Source organism: Elephas maximus, chromosome 4, assembly GCF_024166365.1.
Source record: "Elephas maximus indicus isolate mEleMax1 chromosome 4, mEleMax1 primary haplotype, whole genome shotgun sequence".
Taxonomy (NCBI): Eukaryota; Metazoa; Chordata; class Mammalia; order Proboscidea; family Elephantidae; genus Elephas; species Elephas maximus.
The window spans coordinates 173,525,993-173,553,583 of record NC_064822.1 but is presented as its reverse complement, the minus strand read 5'-3'; the positions used below and the strand labels follow the sequence as shown (position 1 = coordinate 173,553,583).

At 38.6% G+C, this 27,591-nt stretch overlaps 1 protein-coding gene across 2 annotated transcripts in view; it reads right to left on the bottom strand.

Moving 5' to 3' along the window:
* POLR3B (RNA polymerase III subunit B) overlaps positions 1-27,591 on the bottom strand; it is a 145,573-nt gene that overhangs the window by 66,660 nt on the left and 51,322 nt on the right. For both annotated transcript variants that reach the window (XM_049884249.1, XM_049884250.1), the window contains one exon: positions 1,644-1,805. In XM_049884249.1, coding sequence (XP_049740206.1) covers positions 1,644-1,805 — 162 coding nt within the window. The remainder of the gene's footprint in view (positions 1-1,643; positions 1,806-27,591) is intronic.

Below are 27,591 nucleotides of genomic sequence, written 5' to 3'. Positions count from 1 at the left end.
TCAGAAGCAGATTAAGTAATCTGTTTGAATTAAAATACATGACAGGGGATACTCCTTTACAAATTAAAGTTTGATCATTATTATAACAAAGATCTGTGACTTCAGAACCTTGAGTTTTTGATAACTTGCAAAAGAGCTAAATTCTATGAAGAAACTATCCACAACAAAGCAAAGAAACAGGGTGAACACATATTCCCCCAAATTAACTTCTTCCTATATTGCTTATTCAGTTTAGTCCTTCTATGCTCGGAATGAGAATGAATCTAATAAACTGACTTATGCCCAGAGAGTAAGAATAAGTAAGGTACATATCTGGCACAGAGCTAAAATGAGGAAGTAGCTGGTTGACAAGTAGTAAGGAGATGGGGAGAGAAGCCAAGATGTTCAGCAAGAGAATTTGTTCTAGTCCTCCCCAAAAGTATCTGATAAGGGAGAGGAGAGAGACTGGTAAAAGAAATTACTCTGAGAAAAATTTATTTGGTGAAAGTATTCTACTAATGACAACACTCGCAGAACTACAAAGGCTGATCTTGTTCGAGTTACCTGCGTGTCAGGGCACACTTACAATGAGACCTACTACTGATTTTCTAATAAACAGTTCTTTCTAGGAAGTAAAGCAGGGCCATTGAGGGGCAAAAGAACTACTCAAAAACAGCTATTATGACCTGAAAATCATAGGTCAGAAAAACCTGTGAAGTCACAGACTAGCAAAGAAAAGCAATCTAACAGAAGTGTGTTCAAGCACTCTTTGGAAGCTTCTCTCGAATGTTCAGGGATCTACCTTTAGACAAGTTTGGGCCACAAGAGGTTAATGTTCTTAACTAGGCACAATAGCTTGGTTTACCTCAAGTTTAGATGTAGCTGTCACTTCCACGGCTACTCACACAGACCCACTGTAAAATTCTAATGTCAAGTATTGCAGCAAAAAAAAAAAAAAAAAGTCAGCCACTAATTCTTTCATTGTTAAAGGAATCAATGCGTTACACTATGCTATTCTTTTGTTGGGGCAAAATCCCATCCATAAAACTAATTTTTTGTCTGGCATGCAAAAAGTAAACCAGATTTCGTCAGATAGACTTATAGTTGCTATGCTTTAAAAAAGGGAGCAAAACCTATGTGATAACCCCTAATGAATAGCCAGAGGCCCTGAACACACAGCAGCTGCGAGCACTGAATTCATAGCTCACATGAGGAACAGCTGACGGCCCTTTGAAGAATATAAACCTACAGCGAAATGAAACAATTTGTATTGTTCTGGACAAAAGTTGCCAATTAATAAACCTGCTTGTAATATCTCAATTTTATTACAGAAAAAAAAAGGGGGGGGGGGTTGGGGGCATTCATTAAAAAAACAGCTATTAATGGTCAGACTAAAAGATTCTTCTATGCAAGAGGATGTTTTGTTATTGCCTAAAATAGCAAAAAGTACATTTGGCAATGAAATTATTATAGTAACAAAATTCCTACAGATTAACATTTAACCTGTGAACTACCTTTTAAAGCAGAAAATTTGTGATCTGTAAACATCCCTTTTAAAAATATTTATTTTCCACCTAAATTCTCAAAGTACTGTAAGTTCCCATTTCACTAAAGGGAACTGTAAAGACATTACAAATCCCTGGGGGGAAGGACCTCGCACTTACAGTGGAAATGGCATTCACCATGCCGTTGGTAATCTGGTCTTGACGCATGTGCTTCACCACATCAAACTGGGCTGCTCTTTGCTTAGGAATCACCTGGTCTGCAATCTTCTTCATTTCAGAATTAAATTTTTTGAACAAATCTTCAAAAAGAAGAGATAAAAGCTAAAAAAAAAAAAGTAGACATGAACTTCCAAAAAGCATCATTAGCCTATTTTAATAAACTTTTGGTCACGATTAAAACTTTGTTAAAAAGCAAGATGGAGGAACTATTTGCTTAAAATGGAAAAAGACAAACAACGTATTACAAAATTCAATTTCATAAATATATAATAATCTTTTACATGCTTTGGTGTTGGGAAAAACAGCAAAGATAACGACATAATCCCTGCATTCAAAGACATTTAATTTAGAACTATCACTCTCAGATTTTTAGATTTTACTGACTAGCGACCTAACTTTTAGCTTTAAAAATAAAGATATTAAAACAAAAACAGGGGGGAGGAGAGAATTTATCATTAAAAGTCTGATACCACCAAGGATGCATGCCATTTGAACTTTTCCATATCACTGGTAAAAATTAAATTGGTACAGCAACTAAGAAAACAGTTTGCCATTATCAACACACTTCTTATGCCCTAACAGTTCCTCTACTGGGTGTATCCCCTAAAGCAGTGGCTCTCAAATTTTAGCATGCACCGTACTCACTCTGAGGGACTCGTAAGGCACAAATCACTGTGCCTCAAACCCAAAGTTCTAATTCAGTAGGTCTACGGCACAGCCCAAGAATTTGCATTTCTAACAAGTTCCCAGAGATTCCTATGCTGCTGGCCAAGGTACCCTACTTTGAGAATCACTGCCCTTCAGAAATGTGCATTTATGTGTATCAGCATACATATACAAGATGTTCATAGTGGTATTATTTACAACAGCTAAAAACTGGAAACCATTCATATATCCTTATTTAGACAAACTGTGTCCTACTTAAATGATGGAACACTATAAAGCAATGAAAATGAGCACAAAGTAACTAACTGCAAAATCACAGATGGATCTTAAAACATAATACTGAAGGAAAGAAGTCTGACAAAAAAGAATACATATGATATGATTCCATTTATATAAGGTTAAAAAATCAGTACAACTAAACTATTGCTCATGAAGGCATAATTAGGTGGTAAAAGTTCAAAGAAAAGCAAGGACATGAATACCATAAAAATCAGAATAGTGATTATACCTTGGAGGAAATTATGATTGGATAGGCATGCTAGGGGTGAGGAGCTTCTAGAGTGTTGAGTCATTTTATTTCTTGATTTGAATGCAATTGACAAAGGTACTTGTTTTATAGCAATTTAAGCTGAAATTTATGTTTTATGCACTTGTCTGTCTATATGTAGCAGTTCTCAGTAAAAAGAGCTTAAAAAAAACCCGTCAATTAGTCTAACATTTCATTTTTGAAAAGACATTTTTAACATCAAAGCATGATGAAGCAAATAACCTCAGGAGAAAAACAAAATAAATACAATTTGCTTGATGAAACATGCTCCATTCATCCTGAGTCATTACTCCCCAAACCAATGAAAACCTGACCAGACTTACACCAATCCTCAGACCAATGCCTGGGAATCACAAGCCTAAACAAGCAGAGAACAACGTAAAGACAATAGAGACCAAAATAAAATTTGGAAAAAAAAAAGTATCTCAGCTCTTATACTAAGATTATTGGGAAATATGTTTTTTTTTATGATTAATCAATGGTTTGGGGAACGGACAAACAGCAGAGGTGAGAGGCTAAAGCTAGCTGCCGTTGAGTCGACTCCCACTCATGGTGACCCCATGCATGTTAGGGTAGAACTGTGCTGCACAGGGTTTCCTTTTTAATTTATTTATTGTGCTTTAGATGAAAGTCAGTCTCTCATACAAAAAGCCATACACACCCCACCGTGAACTCCCAGCTGCTCTCCCCTTAATGAGACAGCACATTCCTCCTCACCACCCTGCAGCCCCCGTCCATTCACCCAGCTCCTGTACCCCTCTACCTTCTCATCTCGCCAAGAGACAGGAGTCGCTTGCATAGTCTCATGTGTCTACTTGAGCCACGAAGTTCACTCCTCACCAGGATCATTGTCTATCTTATAGTCCAGGCCAATCCCTGTCTGTAGAGTTGGTTTCAGGAATGGTTCCAATACTGGGCTATCAAAGAGTCCCGGGACTGTGACCGTCAGGGACCCTGCAGTCTCAGTTAGGCCATTAAGCCTGGTCTTTTTAGAAGAATTCAAGATCTGCATCCCACTGTTCTCCTGCTCCATCAGGGATTCTCTGTTGTATTCCCTGTCAGGGCAGTGATCAGTGGTAGTGGGGCACCATCTAGTTCTTCAGGTCTTAGGCTGATGCAGTCTCTGGTTTATGAGGCCCTTTCTGTCTCCTGAGCTCACATTTACCTTGTATCTTTGGTGTTCTTCATTCTCCTTTGCTCCAGGTGGGTGGAGACCAATTTATGCATCTTAGATGGCTGCTTGCTAGCGTTTAAGGCCCAGATGCCTCTCACCAAATTGGGATGCAGACCGTTTTCTTAATATATTATGCCAATTGACCTAGATGTCCCCTGAAACCATGGTCCCCAGACCCCCGTTCCTGCTACTCTGGCCTTCAAAGTTTTTGGTTGTATTGAGGAAATTTCTTTGCTTTTGGTTTAGTCCAGTTGTACCGACTAACCCTGTGGTATGTGTTGCCCTTCCCTTTACCTAAAAAAATTTGTCTACTATCTAGTTAGTGAATATCCCTCTCCCTCCCTCCCCACCCTCGTAACCATCAAAGAATATTATCTTCTCTGTTTATCTGGAGTTCTTATAATAGTGGTCTTATATAATATTTGTCCTTGTGCAACTAATTTCACTCAGCATAATGCCTTCCAGATTCCTCCATGTTATGAAATGTTTCACAGATTCATCAGTGTCCTTAATCGTTGCATAGTATTCCACTGTGTGAATATACCATAATTTATTTATCCATTCATCCGTTGATGGGCACGTTAGTTGCTTCCATCTTTTTGCTATTGTAAACTGTGCTGCGATAAACATGGGTGTGCATATATCTGTTCATGTGAAGGCTCTTATTTCCTTAGGGTATATTCCAAGCAGTGGAATTGCTGGGTCATATGGTAGTTCTATTTCTAGCTTTTTAAGGAAGCACCAAATTGATTTCCAAAGTGACTGTACCATTTTACGTTCCCACCACCAGTGTATAAATGTTCCAGTTTCTCCACAACCTCTCCAACATTTATTATTTTGTGTTTTTTGGATTAATATCAGCCTTGTTGGGGTGAGATTGAATCTCACTGTAATTTTGATTTGCATTTTTCTAATAGCTAATGATAGTGAGCATTTCCTTGTGTATTTATTAGCAGCCTGAGTGTCGTCTTTGGTAAAGTGCCTGTTCGTATCCTTTGCCCTTTTTTTAAATTGGGTTATTTGTCTTTTTGTTGTTGAGTTTTTCCAGTATCATGTAGATTTTAGAGGTCAGACGCTGATCAGAAATGTCATAGCTAAAAACTTTTTCCCAGTCCGTAGGTAATCTTTTTACTCTTTTGGTAAAGTCTTTGGATGAGCATAGGTGTTTGGCTTTTAGGAGCTCCCAGTTATCTAGTTTCTCTTCTGGTGTCTGTACAATGTTACTAATGTTTTATATATTGTTTATGCCATGCATTAGGGCTCCTAGCATTGTTCCTATTTTTTCTTCCATGATCTTTATTGTTTTAGATTTTATATTTAGGTCTTTGATCCATTTTGAGTTCGTTTTTGTGCATGGTGTGAGATATGGGTCTTGTTTCATTTTTCTGCAAATGGTTATCCAGTTATACCATTACCATTTGTTGAAGAGACTGTCTCTTCCCCATTTAACAGTCTTTGGGCCTTTGTCAAATATCAGCTGCTCATACGTGGATGGATTTATGTCTGGATTCTCAATTCTGTTCCATTGGTCTTCCATAGGCTTTTCAATGGCCTATTTCTTGGAACTAGATTGCCAGACCTTTCTTCCAAGTCACCTCTAGGTAGGTTTGAACAGCCAACCTTTTACTTAGTAGTTGAGCGCTTAACTGTTTGTGCCACTCAGGACTGAAGGAGGGCTAGGGTTTGAAAAGGAAGTAAAGAGCTTAAAAAGATTTACACATTCCACTTTCACTTACAATATAGAAAGCCACAAGACAACATCCCTCCCACTCTAATACATATAAAAAAGACGAATTATCTACAAAATCATAAATTTCTTAAGCGTATCAATTAAGGTTATAAGACAACCAGCTGATCTGAATTCTAAGTGGTGACAAGCCTCTCCAAGGAAAGATGGGACACACCATCACCTTCGACAGAGCACGGGAGGAAGAGTCGTCTGCCATTAAAGTGGGTAAGAACAAATCAACTAAAATTATCAGGACTTCTTAAAGGTCAAGTGTGTGCTGTCATGAACACTGAGAATCCTTGGAGCCCCAGATGCATGGGGAGCCCCAGACACAAGGGGAGCCCCACACGCAGGAGTCTGCACTCGCAAGCAGGGAACACAGCCAACAAAACTATATGTATTTCCCTGGACTTTCTTTCACATGAAACAAAATCTTTAAGCTGTTGGGAAGAGTCAGGAAATCTTCCTGTCTAGGGAGACAAAGGTAACCTGCACTGAAAGAGGGGCCCCTAATGTGGAAGAGGAAATCCTCTCTGCTCCCACCATAAGCCTTGTACCTAGTGACAAACAACAGCAGTCTGTTGCTGGAGGAGGGCCAGCAAATCCCTGGCCACTGAATTCCAGGAATAGGTATAATGCCAGAGGGAAGAGAAATAGAAGCAAAAGCCATCTGTCCGGGGGAGGAGCAGGAAACCTGCATGGGCCAAGGATCCTGCTGCTGGCTACCAGCAAGGGGGGGGCAGGAAATTGAAAGTTTTCCTTCATACAATTGAGAACAAGGAGAGAACAACCACTCTCACCACTCCTATTCAACACTGTATTGGAAGTACCATTCACTGCAATAAGGCAAGGAAAAAAAAAGACAAACATTGGAAAGGAAGAAATAAAACAGTCTTTACTTGCAGATAACATATTCATCTAAATAGAAAATTCCACAGAATCTAAAAAAACCTACTAGAACTGATAATAAGTTTAGCCAAGTTACAAGGTAAAAGGTCAATATAAAAAAGCAACTGTATTTCTATGTTGGCAACGCGAAATTGGAAATCGTAATTTAAAAAATGTCATTTACAATAGTATCAAATACATGAAATACTTAGGGCTAAATCTAACAAAATAGGTTTAAGATTTAAATGAGAACTATAAAATATTACTGAGAAAAGTTAAAGAAAATCTAAATAGAGATATACCATACCCATGGATTGGGAGACAGTATTATTTAGATGTCATTTCTCAATAAGCTGATCTATAGATTCAAGTGCAATGTCGGTCAAAAGCCAGTAGACTTTAAAAAATTTATACTTGTAAAAACAGAGAATCTAATTGTAAAATGTAAATGAAAATGTCAAAATTCCTAAGTTTAATAAGAATTCTCAGAAAGAAAAAAAAAAACCTTTACTATTTACCTCTGGAGGAAACTAGACAATCATATATTTATTCTCAAACCCCCTTAAAAGAAAAGTATCTAGCAGGCATTTATCTCGTCTCTTTCATAAATTGGAGCCCTCGTGGCAGAGCGGTTAAGAGCTTGGCTGTTAAACAAAAGGTTGGCAGTTCAAATACACCAGCCACTCCTGAGAAACCCTATGGGGCAGTTTTACTCTGTCCTATAGGGTTGCTGGAAACCCTGGTGGCGTAGTGGTTAAGTCCTATGGCTGCTAACCAAAGGGTCCGCAGTTCAAATCTGCTAGGCGCTCCTTGGAAACTCTATGGGGCAGTTCTACTCTGTCCTATAGGGTTGCTATGAGTTGGAATCGACTCGACACTGGGTTTGGTTTGGTTATAGGGTTGCTATAAGTCAGAATAACTCAACAGCAACAGTTTTGGGTTTTTTGGTTTTCCCATAAATTATGTCTAAGGGTAACCAAAGAGATGATAGTGAAAAGTTATTCTTTATTGAAAAATTTCAGCTAATAAATGCAGAAAGAATGAAAATATTAGAATAGTAATATTTTGTAAGTCCTAATGAAATGAAATTCAAAGCCAGATTCAGAAGAGAATGTGGAATGAGAGATATCATTGCTGAGGTCAGATGGATTCTGGTGAAAGCAGAGAATACCAGAAAGATGTTTACCTGTGTTTTGCTGACCATGCAAAGCATTTCACTGTGTGAATCATACCAAATTATGGATAACACTGTGAAGAATGGGAATTGCAGAACACTTAATTGTGTTCATGAGAAACCTATACATAGATCAAGGGGCTGTTGTGCAAATAGAAAAAGGGGATACTACATGGTTTAAAGTCAGGAAAGGTGTGCATCAGGGTAGTATCCTTTCACCATACTTTTTCAATCTGTATGCTGAGCAAATAATCCAAGAAGCTGGACTATATGAAGAACGGGGCACCAAGATTGGAGGAAGACTCATTAACCTGCATTATGCGGATGACACAACTCTGCTTGCTGAAAGTGAAGAGGACTTGAAGCTCTTATTGATGAAGATCAAAGACCACAGCCTTCAGAATGGATGACACCTCAACATAAAGAAAACAAAAATCCTCACAACTGGACTAATAAGCAACATCATGATAAATGGAGAAAAGATTGAAGTTGTCAAGGATTTCATTTTACTTGGATCCAGAATCAACACCCAAGGAAGCAGCAGTCAAGAAATTAAATAACACACTACACTAGGCAAATTTGCTGCAAAAAACCTCTTTAAAGTGTTAAAAAAGCAAAGATAACACTTTAAGGACTAAGGTGTGGTGCTTGACCCAAGCCATGGTGTTTTCAATCACCTCATATGCGTTGGAAAACTGGGCAATGAATAAGGAAGACCAAAGAAGAATTGATGCATTTGAATTATGGTGTTGGCGAAGAATACTAAATATCACATGGACTGCCAGAAGAACAAACAAATCTGTCTTGGAGAAAGTACAGCCAGAATGCTCACATACTTTGGACGTGTTATCAGGAGGGACCAGTCCCTGGAGAAGGGCATCATGCTTGGTAAAGTAGAGTGTCAACGAAAAAGAGCAAGACCTTCAATAAGATGGAGACACAGTGGCTGCAACAATGGGCTCAAACACAGCAACAACTGTGAGGATGGTGCAGGACCAGGCGGCCTTTCATTCTGTTGTATAAAGGGTCACTGTGAGTCAGAACTGACTTGTTGGCACCTAACAACAACAATGAAATAACGGATAAGGCAAATGATCATCCTCAGCTGCTAAAAAAAAACATTCGGAGAAAAATGGATGAGGAACCTTACAATGGATGAGTGGGGCTGAAAACACCTAAATCCATGATCAGTTCAATGGCACAAAAAGTATATACAACCAGACATATTCCTCCTGACAGGATACAAGAGGAACTGTACACCACCATCCACAAAGAATTCTGACAACAACAAAAAAGACCCTGAATAGGATCTAGTCTCTAGATTTAACTCCTGGTTTACAAGAAATTTAGGGGAGAGAGAGGAATATATATGCTAAAAGACAACACGGGATAGCATCAGCAAAACTCAGAATGTGGGATAATCTTCAGTAGAAAAAATTCCATTTTTTTAAGAACATACACACAAACACACACAGAAAACCTGTGGATTAAAAGGAATTTAAGAGACATATCGCCTAAACACAATGTGTGAGACATGTTTGAATCCTATATGAACAATCCAACCATAAACAACATTTATAAGAAAATCGAGAAAATTTGAATACATAATGGATATACTTTTTTTTATACTTAATATCATACTTAATAATATTAAATAATTATTCTTGAAAAAATTTTAGGTATGAAGACAGTATTATGATATTTTTGTAGGTCTTATGTTTTAGATATACATCTCTAAAGTATTTATAAAATATGAATTGATATCTGAGATACTGAAATGATTAGATGTCTAGGACTTATTCAAAAAACCAATTTGGAAGAGGAGAGGAGTAGGGAGAGCTGAGGTGGGTATAGATAAAACAAGACTGACTTCTACTGATAATAACTGGAGTTGGCCGATGGATATACAGAAGCTCATTCCACTGATCTATTTTTGTAAATATTTGAAAATTTTATTAATATTTTAATAAAAATATTGATTAATATATTTAAAAATTTTTAACAATAACAACAAAAAAACCCATAAAGTGCTTAGGAATAAATCGAACTAAAAAGATGTAATACCTTTATGGAGAAAATTATAAATGCTTATTGAAAGATATAAAAAAAAAAAAACCTAAATAAATGAAGAGAAGAAAAATATTCATGGATAAAAAGATTACATATTATAAGATACTCATTTTCCCCAAATTGACCTATAATTCCAAGCAACTCTAAACAAAATCACTAGTTCTTTTTTTTAATGAAAATTGACAGATTAATTCTAAAATTAATATGAAAGATCTAAGGCCCCAAAATAGCCAAGACACTCCTGAAAAAGAAAGTAAAGGGACTGACAAATGCATTGACAAACTGACCAATGGGACAGAATAGAGTCAAGAAATAGACCCATACATAAATCAAAACTTGCTATATGATAGAGGAGGCATTTCAGATCAGAGAGGAAAAGAACTATACAATATATGGTGCTGGGACAACTAACTGGAAATTCATTTAGAAAAAAATGAAGCTGAATTCTTTCTTTCATTCCATACCTAAAAATCCATTCCAAATGGACTAAAGAACAAATACCTAAGTAACAAGTTTAAAACACCATTAAAAAGACGAACTATTGACAAAGCTGACTACCATCAAAATTATGAACGTCTAGTTATTATATTTTAGTTATTATATAGTCATTACAAGACACCATAAAGTATTTAAAAAAAAAGCAATTCATAGACTGGGAGATGATATCTGCAACACATATAACTGACAAAAACTTAGGATCCAGAATATACACAAAATTTCCTTGAAATGAATAAGGGAAATACGAACAACTCAAAAGGCATTTAAAGTAAGAGAAAACAGGAATGGCTAATAAGCATATGAAACGATGCTCAAACACATTAGTAATGAAGAAAAGACAAATTAAGACCACAAGGAGATACTACTTTACACTCACTCAAACAAAAAACAAGCCCATTGCCTTCCAGTGGATTCTGACTCAAAATGTGAAAGTCTGATACTAAGTCACAGGATGTAAACTATCAGGAACTCATATACAATTGTTGCTGTCGGGTGCCGTTCAGTCAGTTCAGACTCATAGTGACCCTATGCAGGTCATAGTGACAACAGAACAAAACACTGTCCAGTCCTGTACCATCCTCACAATCGTTGTTATGTTTGAGCCCATTGTTGCAGTCACTGTGTCAATCCACCTCGTTGAGGGTCTTGCTCTTTTTTGCTTTCCCTCTACCAAGCATGATGTCCTTCTCCAGGGACTGATCCCACCTGATGACATGTCCAAAGTATGTGAGACAAAGTCTTGCCATCCTAGCTTCTAAGGTGCATTCTGGCTGCACTTCTTCCAGACAGATCTATTCATTCTTTTGGGAGTCCGTGGTATACTCACCATTCTTCGCAAACACCATAACTCAAAGGTGTCAATTCTTCTTTGGTTTTCCATATTCACTGTCCAGCTTTCGCATGCATATGAGGCAACTGAAAACACAATGGCTTGGGTCAGGTGCATCTTACTCCTCAAAGTGACATCTTTACTTTTTAACACTTGAAAGAGGTCTTTTGCAGCTGATTTGCCCAATGCAATGTGTCTTTTGATTTCTTAACTGCTGCTTCCGTGGGCATTGATTGTGAATCCAAGTAAAAAGAAATCCTTGACAACTTCAATCTTTTCTCCATTTATCATGATGTTGCTTATTGGTCCAATTGTGAAGATTTTTATTTTTTTATGTTGAGTTGTAATCCATACTGAAGACTGTAGTCTTTGATTTCATCAGTAAGTGCTTCAAGTCCTCTTCACTTTCTATAAGCAAGGCTGTGTATCTGCGTAACGTAGGTTGTTAATTAGTCTTCCTCCAATTCGGAAGCCCCATTCTTCCTCATATAACCAACCTACTCAGATTATTTGTTCAGCATACAGATTGAAAAAGTATGATGAAAGGGTACAACCCTGACGCACACCTTTCCTGACTTTAAACCAGGCAGTATCCCCTTGCAATGTACAAATACCTGGGAAAGTAGTTTAACATTCTTCGTACAGTTGAAGATTTACATACTCTGTAACTAGGGAATCCTACCTGAAGAAACTCTTACATATGGATACCAGGAGACACGAATAAAGTTTATATGTATATATACACACACACATGCACATATACTCTGTCCTATAGGGTCACTATGAGTTGGAATCGACTCGACAGCACTGGTTTTTTTTTTGCACATATATGTGTGTGTATATATATATATATACATAAAAGAACCATGCAAAGTGCATGATCGTTAGAGTGAATAAAGTGTTACCATATTTATTATATCTTTAAAAACCAAAACCAAACCTGTTGCTGTTGAGTTGATTCCAACTCATAGCCACCCTACAGGACAGAGTAGAACTGCCCCATAGGGTTTCCAAGCAGCAGCTGGTATATTCAAACTGCCAACCTTTTGGTCAAAAGCCAAGCTCTTAAGCCACTGTACCATCAGGGGTTCGTATTGTATCTTTACACAATCTAATAGAAATGAAAATTAATGAACTACAGCAACAAGCAACAACATAGATGATTCTTAAAAACTGTTGAAAGAAGAAAAAGTTGCAGAAGAATATATATGGTATGGATCTACTTCTATAAAGCTTAAAAACAGCAAAACACATTATTTACAAAACATTTTAAAACTTCAAAAAAAATTTTTAATGATTTAATAAACAAAATAATAAACACAAAAATTTAGGGTAGTGGGGGAAGAGAAGGAGAATGGAGTAAGAAAGACGGAGTAGTATTGATAATGGTCTAATTCTTAAGTTGGGTAGTAGCTTGGAGGATGTTCATTTTATTTGTACACACTATAACTTACATACATGCCATATATTTTTGGGTTTTATGCTAAAAATTACACATAAAAATGGAATATTAAACCATGGTGACATATTTAAAACAGTGTGACCATGGAAGCAGATCAATGAGAGAGAATAAAAAGCCATAAAAACAGACTAGGATGGTTGTTTCCAGAATTGGTGGAGTAGCTCCTATCAGATTGGACTTGCCTGCAGGTAACAATTATAAACTCTAGAGAAAATATTAAAATAAAACTATATGAAGGCACTAGAGAGTATCCAAAAGCAGGCAGAAGCTCAAGGGATGTCAACACTTATCAGAAGGTAACGGCGCTGGCTTCAACGTACTTAAGGGAAGGTAAAACTTGGATTTTGAGACCCTCAGTCTTAACTAGATTGAAGAAAGAGAGGGGGAGAAAAAAAAAAAAAAAACAACCCTGAGCTACCACAGTAGCTGGGAAGTGAGGGGGAATTCTGAGAAAGAAGAGAACCACAGAGAGAAAATCCCAACTTCTGTGTATGACCTTTGTCCAAGTTTCTGGCGAATCCTAAACTGTATCTTGAGAGGTGTGGCCCACGTCCCCCCAATCCCCCAAATCTGGGCAGGGGTTGTGGCTACTTTGACCAATAGTGTAGGCATAAGTGACACTGTGACTTTCAAGGCTAGGTCATTACGCCACGCACTTCTGTCCTGTTCAAAGAACACTCTGGCAGCCCTGAGCCACCCTGATTGCCACCATGCTGGAGAGGTCACACACCTCTCAGCTGAGTCAGCTTTTCAGCCCTCCCCCCATCTTCTGGCAGAATAGCACCAACTGACCTCCAGCAACACCACAGGAAGCAGATATATCAAATGGCTGAGTCCTGCCTGGATTTCTGAGCACAAAATTGTGAACTATAAAAACTTTGTTGTTTTAAGCCACTGTTTTGGGGTAGCACATAAAATGCTGTAACAGATACCCAGAACAATATTTATATAAAATTCACAAAAAAGGCAAAACTAAATAGATGGCTTATGGCAAATAAATGGCTGGTATACTTCTTCAATAATCAAACATAATAGATAATGTTGCTCCTGTTAGGTGCCGTCAAGTCGATTTCGACTTATATTGACCCCATGTGACAGAGTAGAACTGCCCCATATGGTTTTCTAGGCCGTAATCTTTTTTTTTTTTTATGGGAGCAGATCGCTAGGTCTTTCTCCTGTGTTGCTACTGGGTAGGTTTGAGCCATAGACCTTTCGATTAGCAGCTGAGCGTAACATATATTACGAATACCCTGCAAGATGAATTCTATTAGTTCTTTTTTTTTCTTTACAGAAATAAAGCTCAGTCCGATTGTAGTCTAAGTCACCTAACAAAACATTTAAGTATGGCTGAGGGGAGCAATTATGTATACAGTAATCACCTACTTACAGGGGAATGCTCACTGAGACTCACTGACAACTAAGTTACTTTAAGATTTTCCACATTCCACTCACCTTTTAACTCAATAGCAGGTTAGCTCAAAAAGGAAAGAATTTCTCCCTTGAGAACTGCGCTCTTTTAAAACAGTATCCCTATGAGACCAAATGGACAACAGTTACTCTAAAGCACAGATGAGGACTTGGGGGTGGGGGGCAATGAGACCTAATTAACGGGAGTGGAACAACGAGAACAGAAATAGAGAATGTTGACACAAACTGAAGAATATAACTAATGTCATTGAACATTACGGGTAGAAATTGTTGAATGGGAACCTGTTCTGCTGTGTATACCTCCACCAAAAATATAACAAAATCTTAATAAAAAATATTTTCCACATTCCATACTGACTACATCCTCGAATGTTTATAACCCACCAGTAGGTTTCAGGACTCATAATGAAGAAGATTTTCAAAGCAAATGAGTTTTCCCCTCTAGTCACAACTGACAGAGAATTGTCTAAGTGGAATCTGACCCCTTATGTTAGACAAGTCCTTCTACTAGTCTACTAAAAACAACTTTGCAGATAGGCAAGTCAGGCTCCTGGACTTGAATTTACCACGTCAGAAGTGTTCTAAAAAGAAGACTTCCTCCTCTGAGAGCTTAATCTTTTCTTACACTCAGACCCAGCAGTTTCACTCATGGAAAGAAAGAATACGGGAATGGAAGCAGGTGCAGAGGGGTGAGAGGGGATGAAGAAGCCCGTTTCAGCGACTTCCTGTGGAAACTGGCAAAAGGAACTTGAATAAGCCTCCTGAACAGAATCGAATGCCCTTAACCCAAACCACAAAAGCTCAGCCCTATTTTAATTAGCCCCTCACACTTTACCACTTCTGTGTCTCGAGTTATGACAAAGTTTTTTTGGATCCCAGCTGAATTTTTTGTAGCCCCCTGTCCCTGGCACCAAACAAGTAAAAAGTAAGAGCATGTCAATAGAAAGACTGGCTCATTAATACATTTCTCCACCCCCTGATTTTACTTATTTTCAACTTAAGAGAAATAATGTTCTCCAGTTTACAGAGCAGTGAGAAACTGCAAGGCCAAGTCACACAATAACCACATTGTTTAGGTCAAGAGTAAGATGATTAAAAGGGATGGAATGCTGGTGATAATATTCAATACCTTTCATTGCTAGTTTGAGGCCTTTCAGCTTGCTTAAGACAGGAGCACTAAAGAGCAAATTATATTTAAGGAAAAATGCTGACAGCTCATCAATTGATTTTCAATGAAAATGCTAAAAAAAAAAAAATTAATAAAGAAGTTAAGCTGCTGAAATACAGTTTCACCAATTAGCTTAATGTCAGAGAATTCTAATTAGGCGTCTTGAGATTGCTATTTAGTGTTTAAGCCTTCAGAGTGCCAAATTCTCCTTTTCACACAAACTGGTTGCAAAATTAAAGACATTAGGCAGCCTTAATTACATTATCAGAACAGCTGGGATTAGGCAATCTCTGAAGTCAAGACGGCATTCTTTTGTTACGGGGTGGAAATCCCTGGCTTTCCAGGGTGCCGGATTTTGGTGCTGTTCCATATCTCGCCCATACAAAGCAAACGGCATTAGAAACAAAAAATTTTCAGACAAAGAATAGAGTAATGCTCAGCAAATAATGAACACATTACCGAAAAAGAAAAGGTAGGTGAAAAGATTAAGCCTGAAATCGGTAGGTTTTGCTAACACCTCTACTGGCGGCTGGCCTGCCAACCCTCTGGTGGCAGGAAGACTGAGGGACAGCTCTGTAGACCTGCTTGGCCGCCAGCTATGACTCTGTTATCTAAAGCTAAAGCACATTCATACTCCTCCATCCCAGGGGGTGTGAAATTAGCAGCTATTGTTTCTACACATTTTTGTCAACACAATGCCTTTTATGTCCTTACAATGTTAATAAAGCTATGTTTCCTGCACATGGGAACCCTCTCTTTAATTCTAGTTTTTTTTAAGCAACAGGATAGTTGCTCCTCTCCCTCCTCCCTACTCCATCCGTTATTCCTCTAAAAACCAACATCTTTGTAAATGGACTCATTTAACATCATGATTTTTTCAAATTGTAAAGACAGTAAAAATCAGGGTGGCTGGCAGTAGGGATACCCACAATCTCCTGAACAGTGGTCAATCTGAAGGTGGTCAAAAACCCACCTGCTAATAAGCATCAGCTATTAATTGAACAGAGCTAACTTTGTCCCCATACCTAAAATTACTCTAATTTTTAAATTCTAGTTTTTTTTGTTTTGTTTTCAACTTTAGTTGTGGTAATATCTGCTGATATCATCCAAACCACCATCATCTCTTACCTGAAATACCGCTATAGCACCCCTAACCTGCCTGTTCATCTCCAAATCCGATCTTTCTCAACTGAAAATCAGATCTTGTCACTCCCTGGTGAAACTCTCCAATGGGTCTCCACTGCATGTAAAATTAAATCCAAACTTCTCTCCGTGGCCTACAAGGCGTCATGGAACCCGGCCTCGTCTAGGTCTCCAATGTCATCTCTCACCACCTTGTACCTCACTCATTACAGCCACACTGACCCTCTTTCAGTCCCTCCACTCCCTAACCTCACTCCTGCCTTGGGATATGTGCACTTACTTGCTTGTGTCTCTTCCTGGAGTGCGGTTCCCAAGGCTGCAGGAGGCTGGCTTCTCCTCATCAAATCTCAGCTGTGACGTCTGTGGGCTCAGCTTAAAACATATTACCCTTTCAAAGTGCTGTTTCCAGATTGTCCCGACTAAAGCACCACTTGCCACCACTCCAACACTCTCTTTAACATTACCCTGTTCTCGGTTTTCTTTGTTAACACTTACAACCTACCAGTAGGCTGCATGACTATCAAAACGCACGTTCTTGGGAGCAGGAGCCTCATCGTTCTTGGTCACCATTACATCTCCTGTGCCCAGCTCAGTGCCTGCATTTATCTGGGGATTAGGCAATTAATATAAAAGGTTCCTGCCCTCAATGCATTCACAGTCTAAAGGGGGAAAGAAACAGTAATTTGACATGTGAATAAAGACCTGAACAAAATGTTATTGGCGCGTGGAGGACAGAACAACTGACAATACCTAGGGTTCACAGGTGGTTTCAGAGAGGATGACTTGAGGAATGAAGAATGAGTAGGAGCTCTCTGTGCAGGGTGGGAGTGGTGGGGGGTGGGAGGAGAGCAGCACCGGCAGAAGACTAACTCAAACGCCCAGAGGGATGAAAAAGCATGGTGTTTGTGGGAAGATGTAAGCAGCTCCCCTTGGCATGAGATGAGGTTGGAGAGACAGGCAGGGGAATGATCAAGAAGGACCTTGCAAGGGCTGCTAAGAGTTTACACTTTGTCCTATAGAGCAGTCAACCTATGTTTGGGAATTCCACAGAGGAGTTTCAGGGAAAGGGCAAGTAGGCAGAGAAATAAGCCCTTATAACTCCTCAACCAGAGAGGCAGAACTTTTGTTTTAATATTGGAATTCCAATTAAGATTTCATCCTTTCAAAATAACCTTTTGAAAGCCACATCTGAAGCTCAGGTCTGCTGAAAAAGGCTCCTTGGAAACTGACCTGTGGCTCTTCGCCTGACCTCACAGTAAATGCTCAGGGACGTGTTGGCATTGCTTTGCACCAGGTAAGTAGATAGGCTGATGGCCGGGGCCTCCAGAACAGGCAGATGGGAGGCACAACCAAGAATCAGAGAAGGTGCAGAGGGGATTCAAATGTATGGGAACTGTGTTCATTCTTAAGCTGACAGAGTTCTGTGAATATTGGCTTTATGAGTCTCAACACACACACACACACACACACATATGTTATACAGTCTTTTCCATTTGAAATTTTTCTTAAGTAAAAAGCAATCACACAAAGGCCAGTATATATCAACTTCTGCCACAACAGACACATTTAACTGATCAAATCCTCGTTAAGTAAGTAGGCATGGCAGTTTTGTTAACCAAGCAACAGTCACCGACATACATACTGAAGATCTGTTTCATACTAAATGTGGACAAAGTGTTTCTATATGTGATTTCTTCTGAAATTGAAAGCCTGACTCCAAACCTAACCCTGACAAAGAATTCCAAAGAAGCCCCCAAAGCTTAGCATACATTCACACATAGGCCTGAAATATCAAGAATACATTAAAGATGTCATTTGTCTCCAAATTCTTCCATTGATTCAACACAATTCCAGTTAAAATTCCAAGAGGTTTTTAATGAAAATTGACAGACTGATCCTAAAATTTATATGGAAAACTAAGGTCCCCAAATAGCCAAGACACTCCTGAAAAAGAAGGCAAAGGGACTGGTGGATGCACAAACTGACCAGTGGCAGAGAACAGTGTCCTGAAACAGACCTACACGTATACCGACATGTATTATATCACAGAGCTGGCATTTCAAATCAGTAAGAAAAAAAAAAAAAACTATGTAATAAATGGTGCTCACATAACTAGTTATCTCTTTAGAAAAAAATGAAATTGGATTCCCTATTTCACACCATATGCAAAAATCCATTCTAGATGAATTCAATATCAAATTATAAAGGCACGGGGGCGGACCCAAGATGGCGGACTAGGCAGACGCTACCTCGGATCCCTCTTACAACAAAGACACGGAAAAACAAGTGAATCGATCACATACATAACAATCTACGAACCCTGAACAACAAACACAGATTTAGAGACAGAGAACGAACTAATACGGGGAAGCAGCGATTGTTTCCAGAGCCTGGAGCCAGCGTACCAGTCAGGTACAGCACAAGCACAGAGACCTGCTCCACCCCCCTGAACTAACCCCGGGAGGGGGACCAGCCGGTTCCACGGGCGGCGTGGGACGCAGCCGGTAGGAGAAGTCCCCGGGAGGCAGTGACTGGTCTTGGAGCAGAAAGAGCAGCATCCGAGCCGGGGAACCGTCCGCAGGGATTTGGACTGGACGCAGGTACGCCATAAACACGGAGAGTTGCTCCACCCCCCTGAACTAACCCCGGGAAGGGGACCAGCCGGGTCGCGCGGGCGGCGTGGGACGCAGCCGGTAGGAGAAGTCCCCGGGAGGCAGCGACTGGTATTGGAGCGGGGAGAACAGCGTCCCAGCCGGGACACTCGGTCACGGCACAAGCACGGGGACCTGCTCCACCCATCTGAACTAACCCTGGGAGGAGGCCCAACTGATTCTCGGAGGCGGCACGGCCATGCGGCTGGAGGGACGAGAAGTCCCCGGGAGGCAGCGACTGATTTTGGAGTCGAGAGTGCACCGTCCCAGTAGGGGAGCCTTGACGCTGGGCGTGGGGCTGGAAGCGGAGGATCTGACCGTGACTCCAGCGGGCCAGACCCCCAGGGAGCAATCTCCACACAGCCAGCACACATAGGCGACGCGCCCCGCGGGAATCTCAGATATAATAGTCATTCCAAGCAAGACAAGCAACTCTGGCTATATTCTGAGGTGCTACTCTCCTATCTCTCTGTTCCCTCCCCCACCCTCCCCAGGCGGCTTCATTAACATCTGAATAGCCTGAGCCAGAGGGAGAACTCTGATAGGGATCTGACTGCATTTTTTTTTAGCGGGTTTTCTGGAAAAACTAGTTTCCCAGTGATGGCTCGGAGACAACAATCCATATCAAACCACTTAAAGAAGCAGACCGTGACAGCTTCTCTAACCCCCCAAACAAAAGAATCAAAACCTTTCCCAAATGAAGATACAATCTTGGAATTATCAGATACAGAATATAAAAAACTAATTTACAGAATGCTTAATGATATCACAAATGAAATTAGGATAACTGCAGAAAAAGCCAAGGAACACACTGATAAAACTGTTGAAGAACTCAAAAAGATTATTCAAGAACATACTGGAAAAATTAATAAGTTGCAAGAATCCATAGAGAGACAACATGTAGAAATCCAAAAGATTAACAATAAAATAACAGAATTAGACAACGCACTAGGAAGTCAGAGGAGCAGACTCGAGCAATTAGAATGCAGACTGGGACATCTGGAGGACCAGGGAATCAACACCAACATAGCTGAAAAAAAATCAGATAAAAGAATTAAAAAAAATGAAGAAACCCTAAGAATTATGTGGGAGACTCTATCAAGAAGGATAACCTGCGGGTGACTGGAGTCCCAGAACAGGGATGGGGGGACAGAAAACACAGAGAAAATAGTTGAAGAACTCCTGACAGAAAACTTCCCTGACATCATGAAAGACGAAAGGATAGCTATCCAAGATGCTCATCGAACCCCATTTAAGACTGATCCAAAAAGAAAAACACCAAGACATATTATCATCAAACTCACCAAAACCAAAGATAAACAGAAAATTTTAAAAGCAGCCAGGGAGAAAAGAAAGGTTTCCTTCAAGGGAGAATCAATAAGAATATGTTCTGACTACTCAGCAGAAACCATGCAGGCAAGAAGGGAATGGGACGACATATACAGAACACTGAAGGAGAAAAACTGCCAGCCAAGGATCATATGTTCAGCAAAACTCTCTCCGAAATATGAAGGCGAAATTAAGATATTTACAGACAAACACAAGCTTAGAGAATTTGCAAAAACCAAACCAAAGCTACAAGAAATACTAAAGGATATTGTTTGGTCAGAGAACCAATAATATCAGATATCAGCACAACACAAGGTCACAAAACAGAACGTCCTGATATCAACTCAAATAGGGAAATCACAAAAACAAACAAATTAAGATTAATTAAAAAAAAAAATACACATAACAGGGAATCATGGAAGTCAATAGGTAAAAGATCACAATAATCAAAAAGAGGGACTAAATACAGGAGGCATTGAACTGCCATATGGAGAGTGATACAAGGCGATATAGAACAATACAAGTTAGGTTTTTACTTAGAAAAATAGGGGTAAATAATAAGGTAACCACAAAAAGGTATAACAACTCTATAACTCAAGATAAAAACCAAGAAAAACGTAACGACTCAACTAACATAAAGTCAAGCACTATGAAAATGAGGATCTCACAATTTACTAAGAAAAACGCCTCAGCACAAAAAAGTATGTGGAAAAATGAAATTGTCAACAACACACATAAAAAGGCATCAAAATGACAGCACTAAAAACTTATTTATCTATAATTACCCTGAATGTAAATGGACTAAATGCACCAATAAAGAGACAGAGAGTCTCAGACTGGATAAAGAAACACGATCCATCTATATGCTGCCTACAAGAGACACACCTTAGACTTAGAGACACAAACAAACTAAAACTCAAAGGATGGAAAAAAGTATATCAAGCAAACAATAAGCAAAAAAGAAGAGGAGTAGCAATATTAATTTCTGACAAAATAGACTTTAGACTTAAATCCACCACAAAGGATAAAGAAGGACACTATATAATGATAAAAGGGACAATTGATCAGGAAGACATAACCATATTAAATATTTACGCACCCAATGACAGGGCTGCAAGATACATAAATCAAATTTTAACAGAATTGAAAAGCAAGATAGATACCTCCACAATTATAGTAGGAGACTTCAACACACCACTTTCGGAGAAGGACAGGACATCCAGTAAGAAGCTCAACAGAGACACGGAAGATCTAATTACAACAATCAACCAACTTGACCTCATTGACTTATACAGAACTCTCCACCCAACTGCTGCAAAATATACTTTTTTTTCTAGCGCACATGGAACATTCTCTAGAATAGACCACATATTAGGTCATGAAACAAACCTTTGCAGAGTCCAAAACATCGAAATATTACAAAGCATCTTCTCAGACCACAAGGCAATAAAACTAGAAATCAATAACAGAAAAACTAGGGAAAAGAAATCAAATACTTGGAAAATGAACAATACCCTCCTGAAAAAAGACTGGGTTATAGAAGACATCAAGGAGGGAATAAGGAAATTCATAGAAAGCAACGAGAATGAAAATACTTCCTATCAAAACCTCTGGGACACAGCAAAAGCAGTGCTCAGAGGCCAATTTAGATCAATAAATGTACACATACAAAAAGAAGAAAGAGCCAAAATCAGAGAACTGTCCCTACAACTTGAACAAATAGAAACTGAGCAACAAAAGAATCCATCAGGCACCAGAAGAAAACAAATAATAAAAATTAGAGCTGAACTAAATGAATTAGAGAACAGAAAAACAATTGAAAGAATTAACAAAGCCAAAAGCTGGTTCTTTGAAAAAATTAACAAAATTGATAAACCATTGGCTAGACTGACTAAAGAAATACAGGAAAGGAAACAAATAACCTGAATAAGAAATGAGAAGGACCACATCACAACAGAACCAAATGAAATTAAAAGAATCATTTCAGATTATTATGAAAAATTGTACTCTAACAAATTTGAAAACCTAGAAGAAATGGATGAATTCCTGGAAAAACACTACCTACCTAAACTAACACATTCAGAAGTAGAACAACTAAATAGACCCATAACAAAAAAAGAGATTGAAACGGTAATCAAAAAACTCCCAACAAAAAAAAGCCCTGGCCCGGATGGCTTCACTGCAGAGTTCTACCAAACTTTCAGAGAAGAGTTAACACCACTACTACTAAAGGTATTCCAAAGCATAGAAAATGACGGAATACTACCCAACTCATTCTATGAAGCCACCATCTCCCTGATACCGAAACCAGGTAAGGACATTACAAAAAAAGAAAATTATAGACCTATATCCCTCATGAACATTGATGCAAAAATCCTCAACAAAATTCTAGCCAATAGAATCCAACAACACATCAAAAAAATAATTCACCCTGATCCAGTGGGATTTATACCAGGTATGCAAGGCTGGTTTAATATCAGAAAAACCATTAATGTAATCCATCACATAAATAAAACAAAAGACAAAAACCACATGATCTTATCAATTGATGCAGAAAAGGCATTTGACAAAGTCCAACACCCATTCATGATAAAAACTCTTACCAAAATAGGAATTGAAGGAAAATTCCTCAACATAATAAAGGGCATCTATGCAAAGCCAACAGCCAATATCACTCTAAATGGAGAGAACCTGAAAGCATTTCCCTTGAGAACGGGAACCAGACAACGATGCCCTTTATCACCGCTCTTATTCAACATCGTGTTGGAAGTCCTAGGCAGGGCAATTAGGCTAGACAAAGAAATAAAAGGTATCCGGACTGGCAAGGAAGAAGTAAAGTTATCACTATTTGCAGATGACATGATTATATACACAGAAAACCCTAAGGAATCCTCCAGAAAACTACTGAAACTAATAGAAGAGTTTGGCAGAGTCTCAGGTTATAAAATAAACATACAAAAATCACTTGGATTCCTCTACATCAACAAAAAGAACACCGAAGAGGAAATAACCAAATCAATACCATTCACAGTAGCCCCCAAGAAGATAAGATACTTAGGAATAAATCTTACCAAGGATGTAAAAGACCTATACAAAGAAAACTACAAAGCTCTACTACAAGAAATTCAAAAGGACATACTTAAGTGGAAAAACATACCTTGCTCATGGATAGGAAGACTTAACATAGTAAAAATGTCTATTCTACCAAAAGCCATCTATACATTTAACGCACTTCCGATCCAAATTCCAATGTCATATTTTAAGGGGATAGAGAAACAAATCACCAATTTCATATGGAAGGGAAAGAAGCCCCGGATAAGCAAAGCACTACTGAAAAAGAAGAAGAAAGTGGGAGGCCTCACCTTACCTGACTTCAGAACCTATTATACAGCCACAGTAGTCAAAACAGCCTGGTATTGGTACAACAACAGACACAGACCAATGGAACAGAATTGAGAACCCAGACATAGATCCATCCATGTATGAGCAGCTGATATTTGACAAAGGACCAGTGTCAATTAACTGGGGAAAAGATAGCCTTTTTAACAAATGGTGCTGGCATAACTGGATATCCATTTGCAAAAAAATGAAACAGGACCCATACCTTACACCATGCACAAAAACTAACTCCAAGTGGATCAAAGACCTAAACATAAAGACTAAAACGATAAAGATCATGGAAGAAAAAATTGGGACAACCCTAGGAGCCCTAATACAGGGCATAAACAGAATACAAAACATTACCAAAAATGATGAAGAGAAACCCGATAACTGGGAGCTCCTAAAAATCAAACACCTATGCTCATCTAAAGACTTCACCAAAAGAGTAAAAAGACCACCTACAGATTGGGAAAGAATTTTCAGCTATGACATCTCCGACCAGCGCCTGATCTCTAAAATCTACATTATTCTGTCAAAACTCAACCACAAAAAGACAAACAACCCAATCAAGAAGTGGGCAAAGGATATGAACACACATTTCACTAAAGAAGATATTCAGGCAGCCAACAGATACATGAGAAAATGCTCTCGATCATTAGCCATTAGAGAAATGCAAATTAAAACTACGATGAGATTCCATCTCACACCAGGAAGGCTGGCATTAATCCAAAAAACACAAAATAATAAATGTTGGAGAGGCTGCGGAGAGATTGGAACTCTCATACACTGCTGGTGGGAATGTCAAATGGTACAACCACTTTGGAAATCCATCTGGCGTTATCTTAAACAGTTAGAAATAGAACTACCATACAACCCAGAAATCCCACTCCTAGGAATATACCCTAGAGATACAAGAGCCTTCATACAAACAGATACATGCACACCCATGTTTATTGCAGCTCTGTTTACAATAGCAAAAAGTTGGAAGCAACCAAGGTGTCCATCAACGGATGAATGGGTAAATATTGTGGTATATTCACACAATGGAATACTACGCATCGATAAAGAACAGTGACGAATCTCTGAAACATTTCATAACATGGAGGAACCTGGAAGGCATTATGCTGAGCGAAATTAGTCAGAGGCAAAAGGACAAATATTGTATAAGACCACTATCATAAGATCTTGAGAAATAGTAAACCTGAGAAGAACACATACTTTTGTGGTTACGAGGGGGGGAGGGACGGAGGGTGGGAGAGGGTTTTTTATTGAAAAAAATAGAAGAAAAAGAAAGGAAAAAAAAAATTATAAAGGCAAAAGTTTAAAATACAAAGGGCACTAATTATTTTAAAAAGATGAAGGAGATTATGTTAACCTCAATTAAAATTAAGAAATTCAACTCATCAAAAGACACCAGAAAGTTTAAAAAGTAAGTGAGAGGTTGGCAAAGGAGTATGATTCCAAATATGCAAGGAACTCCTAGAAATCAATAAAGACTAACAACTGGGGAGGCATTTCAAGGAAGAAAACAGTAATGGCCCATGGGCACGTGAAAAGATACTCAACCTCATCAGTAATGACAGAAACGCAAAGTAAGACCCAGGAGACAGCCCTTTATACCCACTAAACTGACGACTCGATTGCAATGAGTTTGGTTTTGGTTTAGACTAACAACAATTTACCAAGCCTTAGAGAGAATGTTGACCAACAGGAACTCACACACACTGCAAAATATAAATACTTTGGAAAATGGTAAGAAATTATCCAGTAAAGTTAAAGATTTACATACTTTATGACTCAGCAATTCTACACATAGAAACTCTTGGTAAAAATCTTTATAGTAGCACTGCTCTTCATAGCAAAAAAAAGCATGCAAAGCTCTTGATCAACAATACGGATAAAGTATGTTCATACAATGGAATATTATTTTAAAAATGAAAATAAACTATAGCAACATGCAATAACACAGACGAATCTTAAAAACAATGCTGAGGGGAGAAAAAAGTTTCAGAAGACAATATATACATACATTATTTATAAAACATTTTAAAACTTTAAAATGAAACATTTTAATGAGTACAAACAACAAGGAAGATGATAAATGCAAAAATTCAGCTCATCTCTGGGGAAGGAGGAGCAGGGGTGAAGTACACGGGTAAATGCAATGGAATTGACAGTTATCTAGTTTTTCAGTTGGTTCAAGGATGTTGATTTATTATGCATGGTCAAAAACTGTATAATAAAAAATTTAATGCTATTAAACCACAGCAACATATTTGAAACAGTATGATAATGGTGTAAAAATGGAATACACCAATGTTCATTGCAGGACTATTTACAATAGCCAAAGGTGTAAACAACTCAAGTGTCCATCAGCAGAGGAATGAATTAACAAAATGTGGCATATGCATACAATGGACTATTATTCATGCTATGACATGGATGAACTCTGAAAACATTATGCTGAATGAAGTAAGTCAGACACAAAAGGACAGATATTATATGATTCCACTTACATGAAATATCTTGAATTCATAGAGATTAAAAGTTTACTAGTTGTTACTAGGGGCTGGGGGGAGGAAGGAATGGGAGTTATTGCTGAAGGTGTACTGAGTATCTGTTTGGGGTGATATAAAAATTTGGAAATGGACAGTAGTGATGGTAACACAACACAGTGAATGTAAGTAATGTCACTGAATTATACACTTAAAAATGGTTAAAATGGCAAACTTTGTTATATACATTTTACCACAATAAAACTAAAAAAAAGGAAAAAAACAGAAGCCAGTTCAATGGGAAAGAATAAAAATTTGTAAAAGGAGATTAGTATACTTCCAGAATTGGTAGAGTAGTTCCTATCAGATGAACTCACTTGCAGGTAATAATTATACTCCAGACAAAATATTAAAAATCAACTATTTGAAGGCCCAAGAGTGTCTAAAAACAGGCAGGTACTGAGAGAAGTCAACATTTGTCAGAAACGAAAAAATCTGAACTACCACAGCAGCTGAAAAGTGAGGAATTCTAAATTTCACATTTAAACTTTGCCCAAATCTCTGGCTGCCCCTGAAACTCCAAGCAGCCCAGCTAAGATTGGAAGAACTAAAGAGATATTCAGCAGCTGTTTTCCACAAGCAGGTAGGACTTGGAGGTGTTCAATCAAGCTAACTGCCTTAACACACACGCACGCACGCACGCACGCACGCACGCACGCACGCACACACCCCCAGCACTCTTCAGAGGAATATAACAGAATCCAGAGTCTCTACAACTCATTATTCACAATACCCAACAGGCTATAATACAAGATTATTAAACACATAAACAGGAAAATGTGACCCATACTCACAAGAAGCGATAATCAAAAGAGTGACCTCAAAGCGCTAGAGATGTCAGAATTAGCAGACAAGGATTTAGGAACAGCTATTAAAATTTGGGTTTTGGGTTTATTAAAATTTAAGTACGTAAGTGAAAATATACTTGTGACGTAAGATCAAACAGAAAATCTCAGTAGAGATATGTTGTTAGATGCTGTCCAGTCAATTCTGACTCATGGCAACCCCAAGTGTGCAGGGTAGAACTGCTCTACAGGGTTTTCAAGGCTGTAGCTTTCAGAAGCAGATCACTAGGTCTTAATTCTGAGGCGCCTCTGGGTGGGTTTGAACTGACAACCTTTCCATTAGTAGTCCAGCCCTTAACCATTTGTACCACCCAGGGACTCTGACACGTGAGAAACAAAAGTTATAAAAAA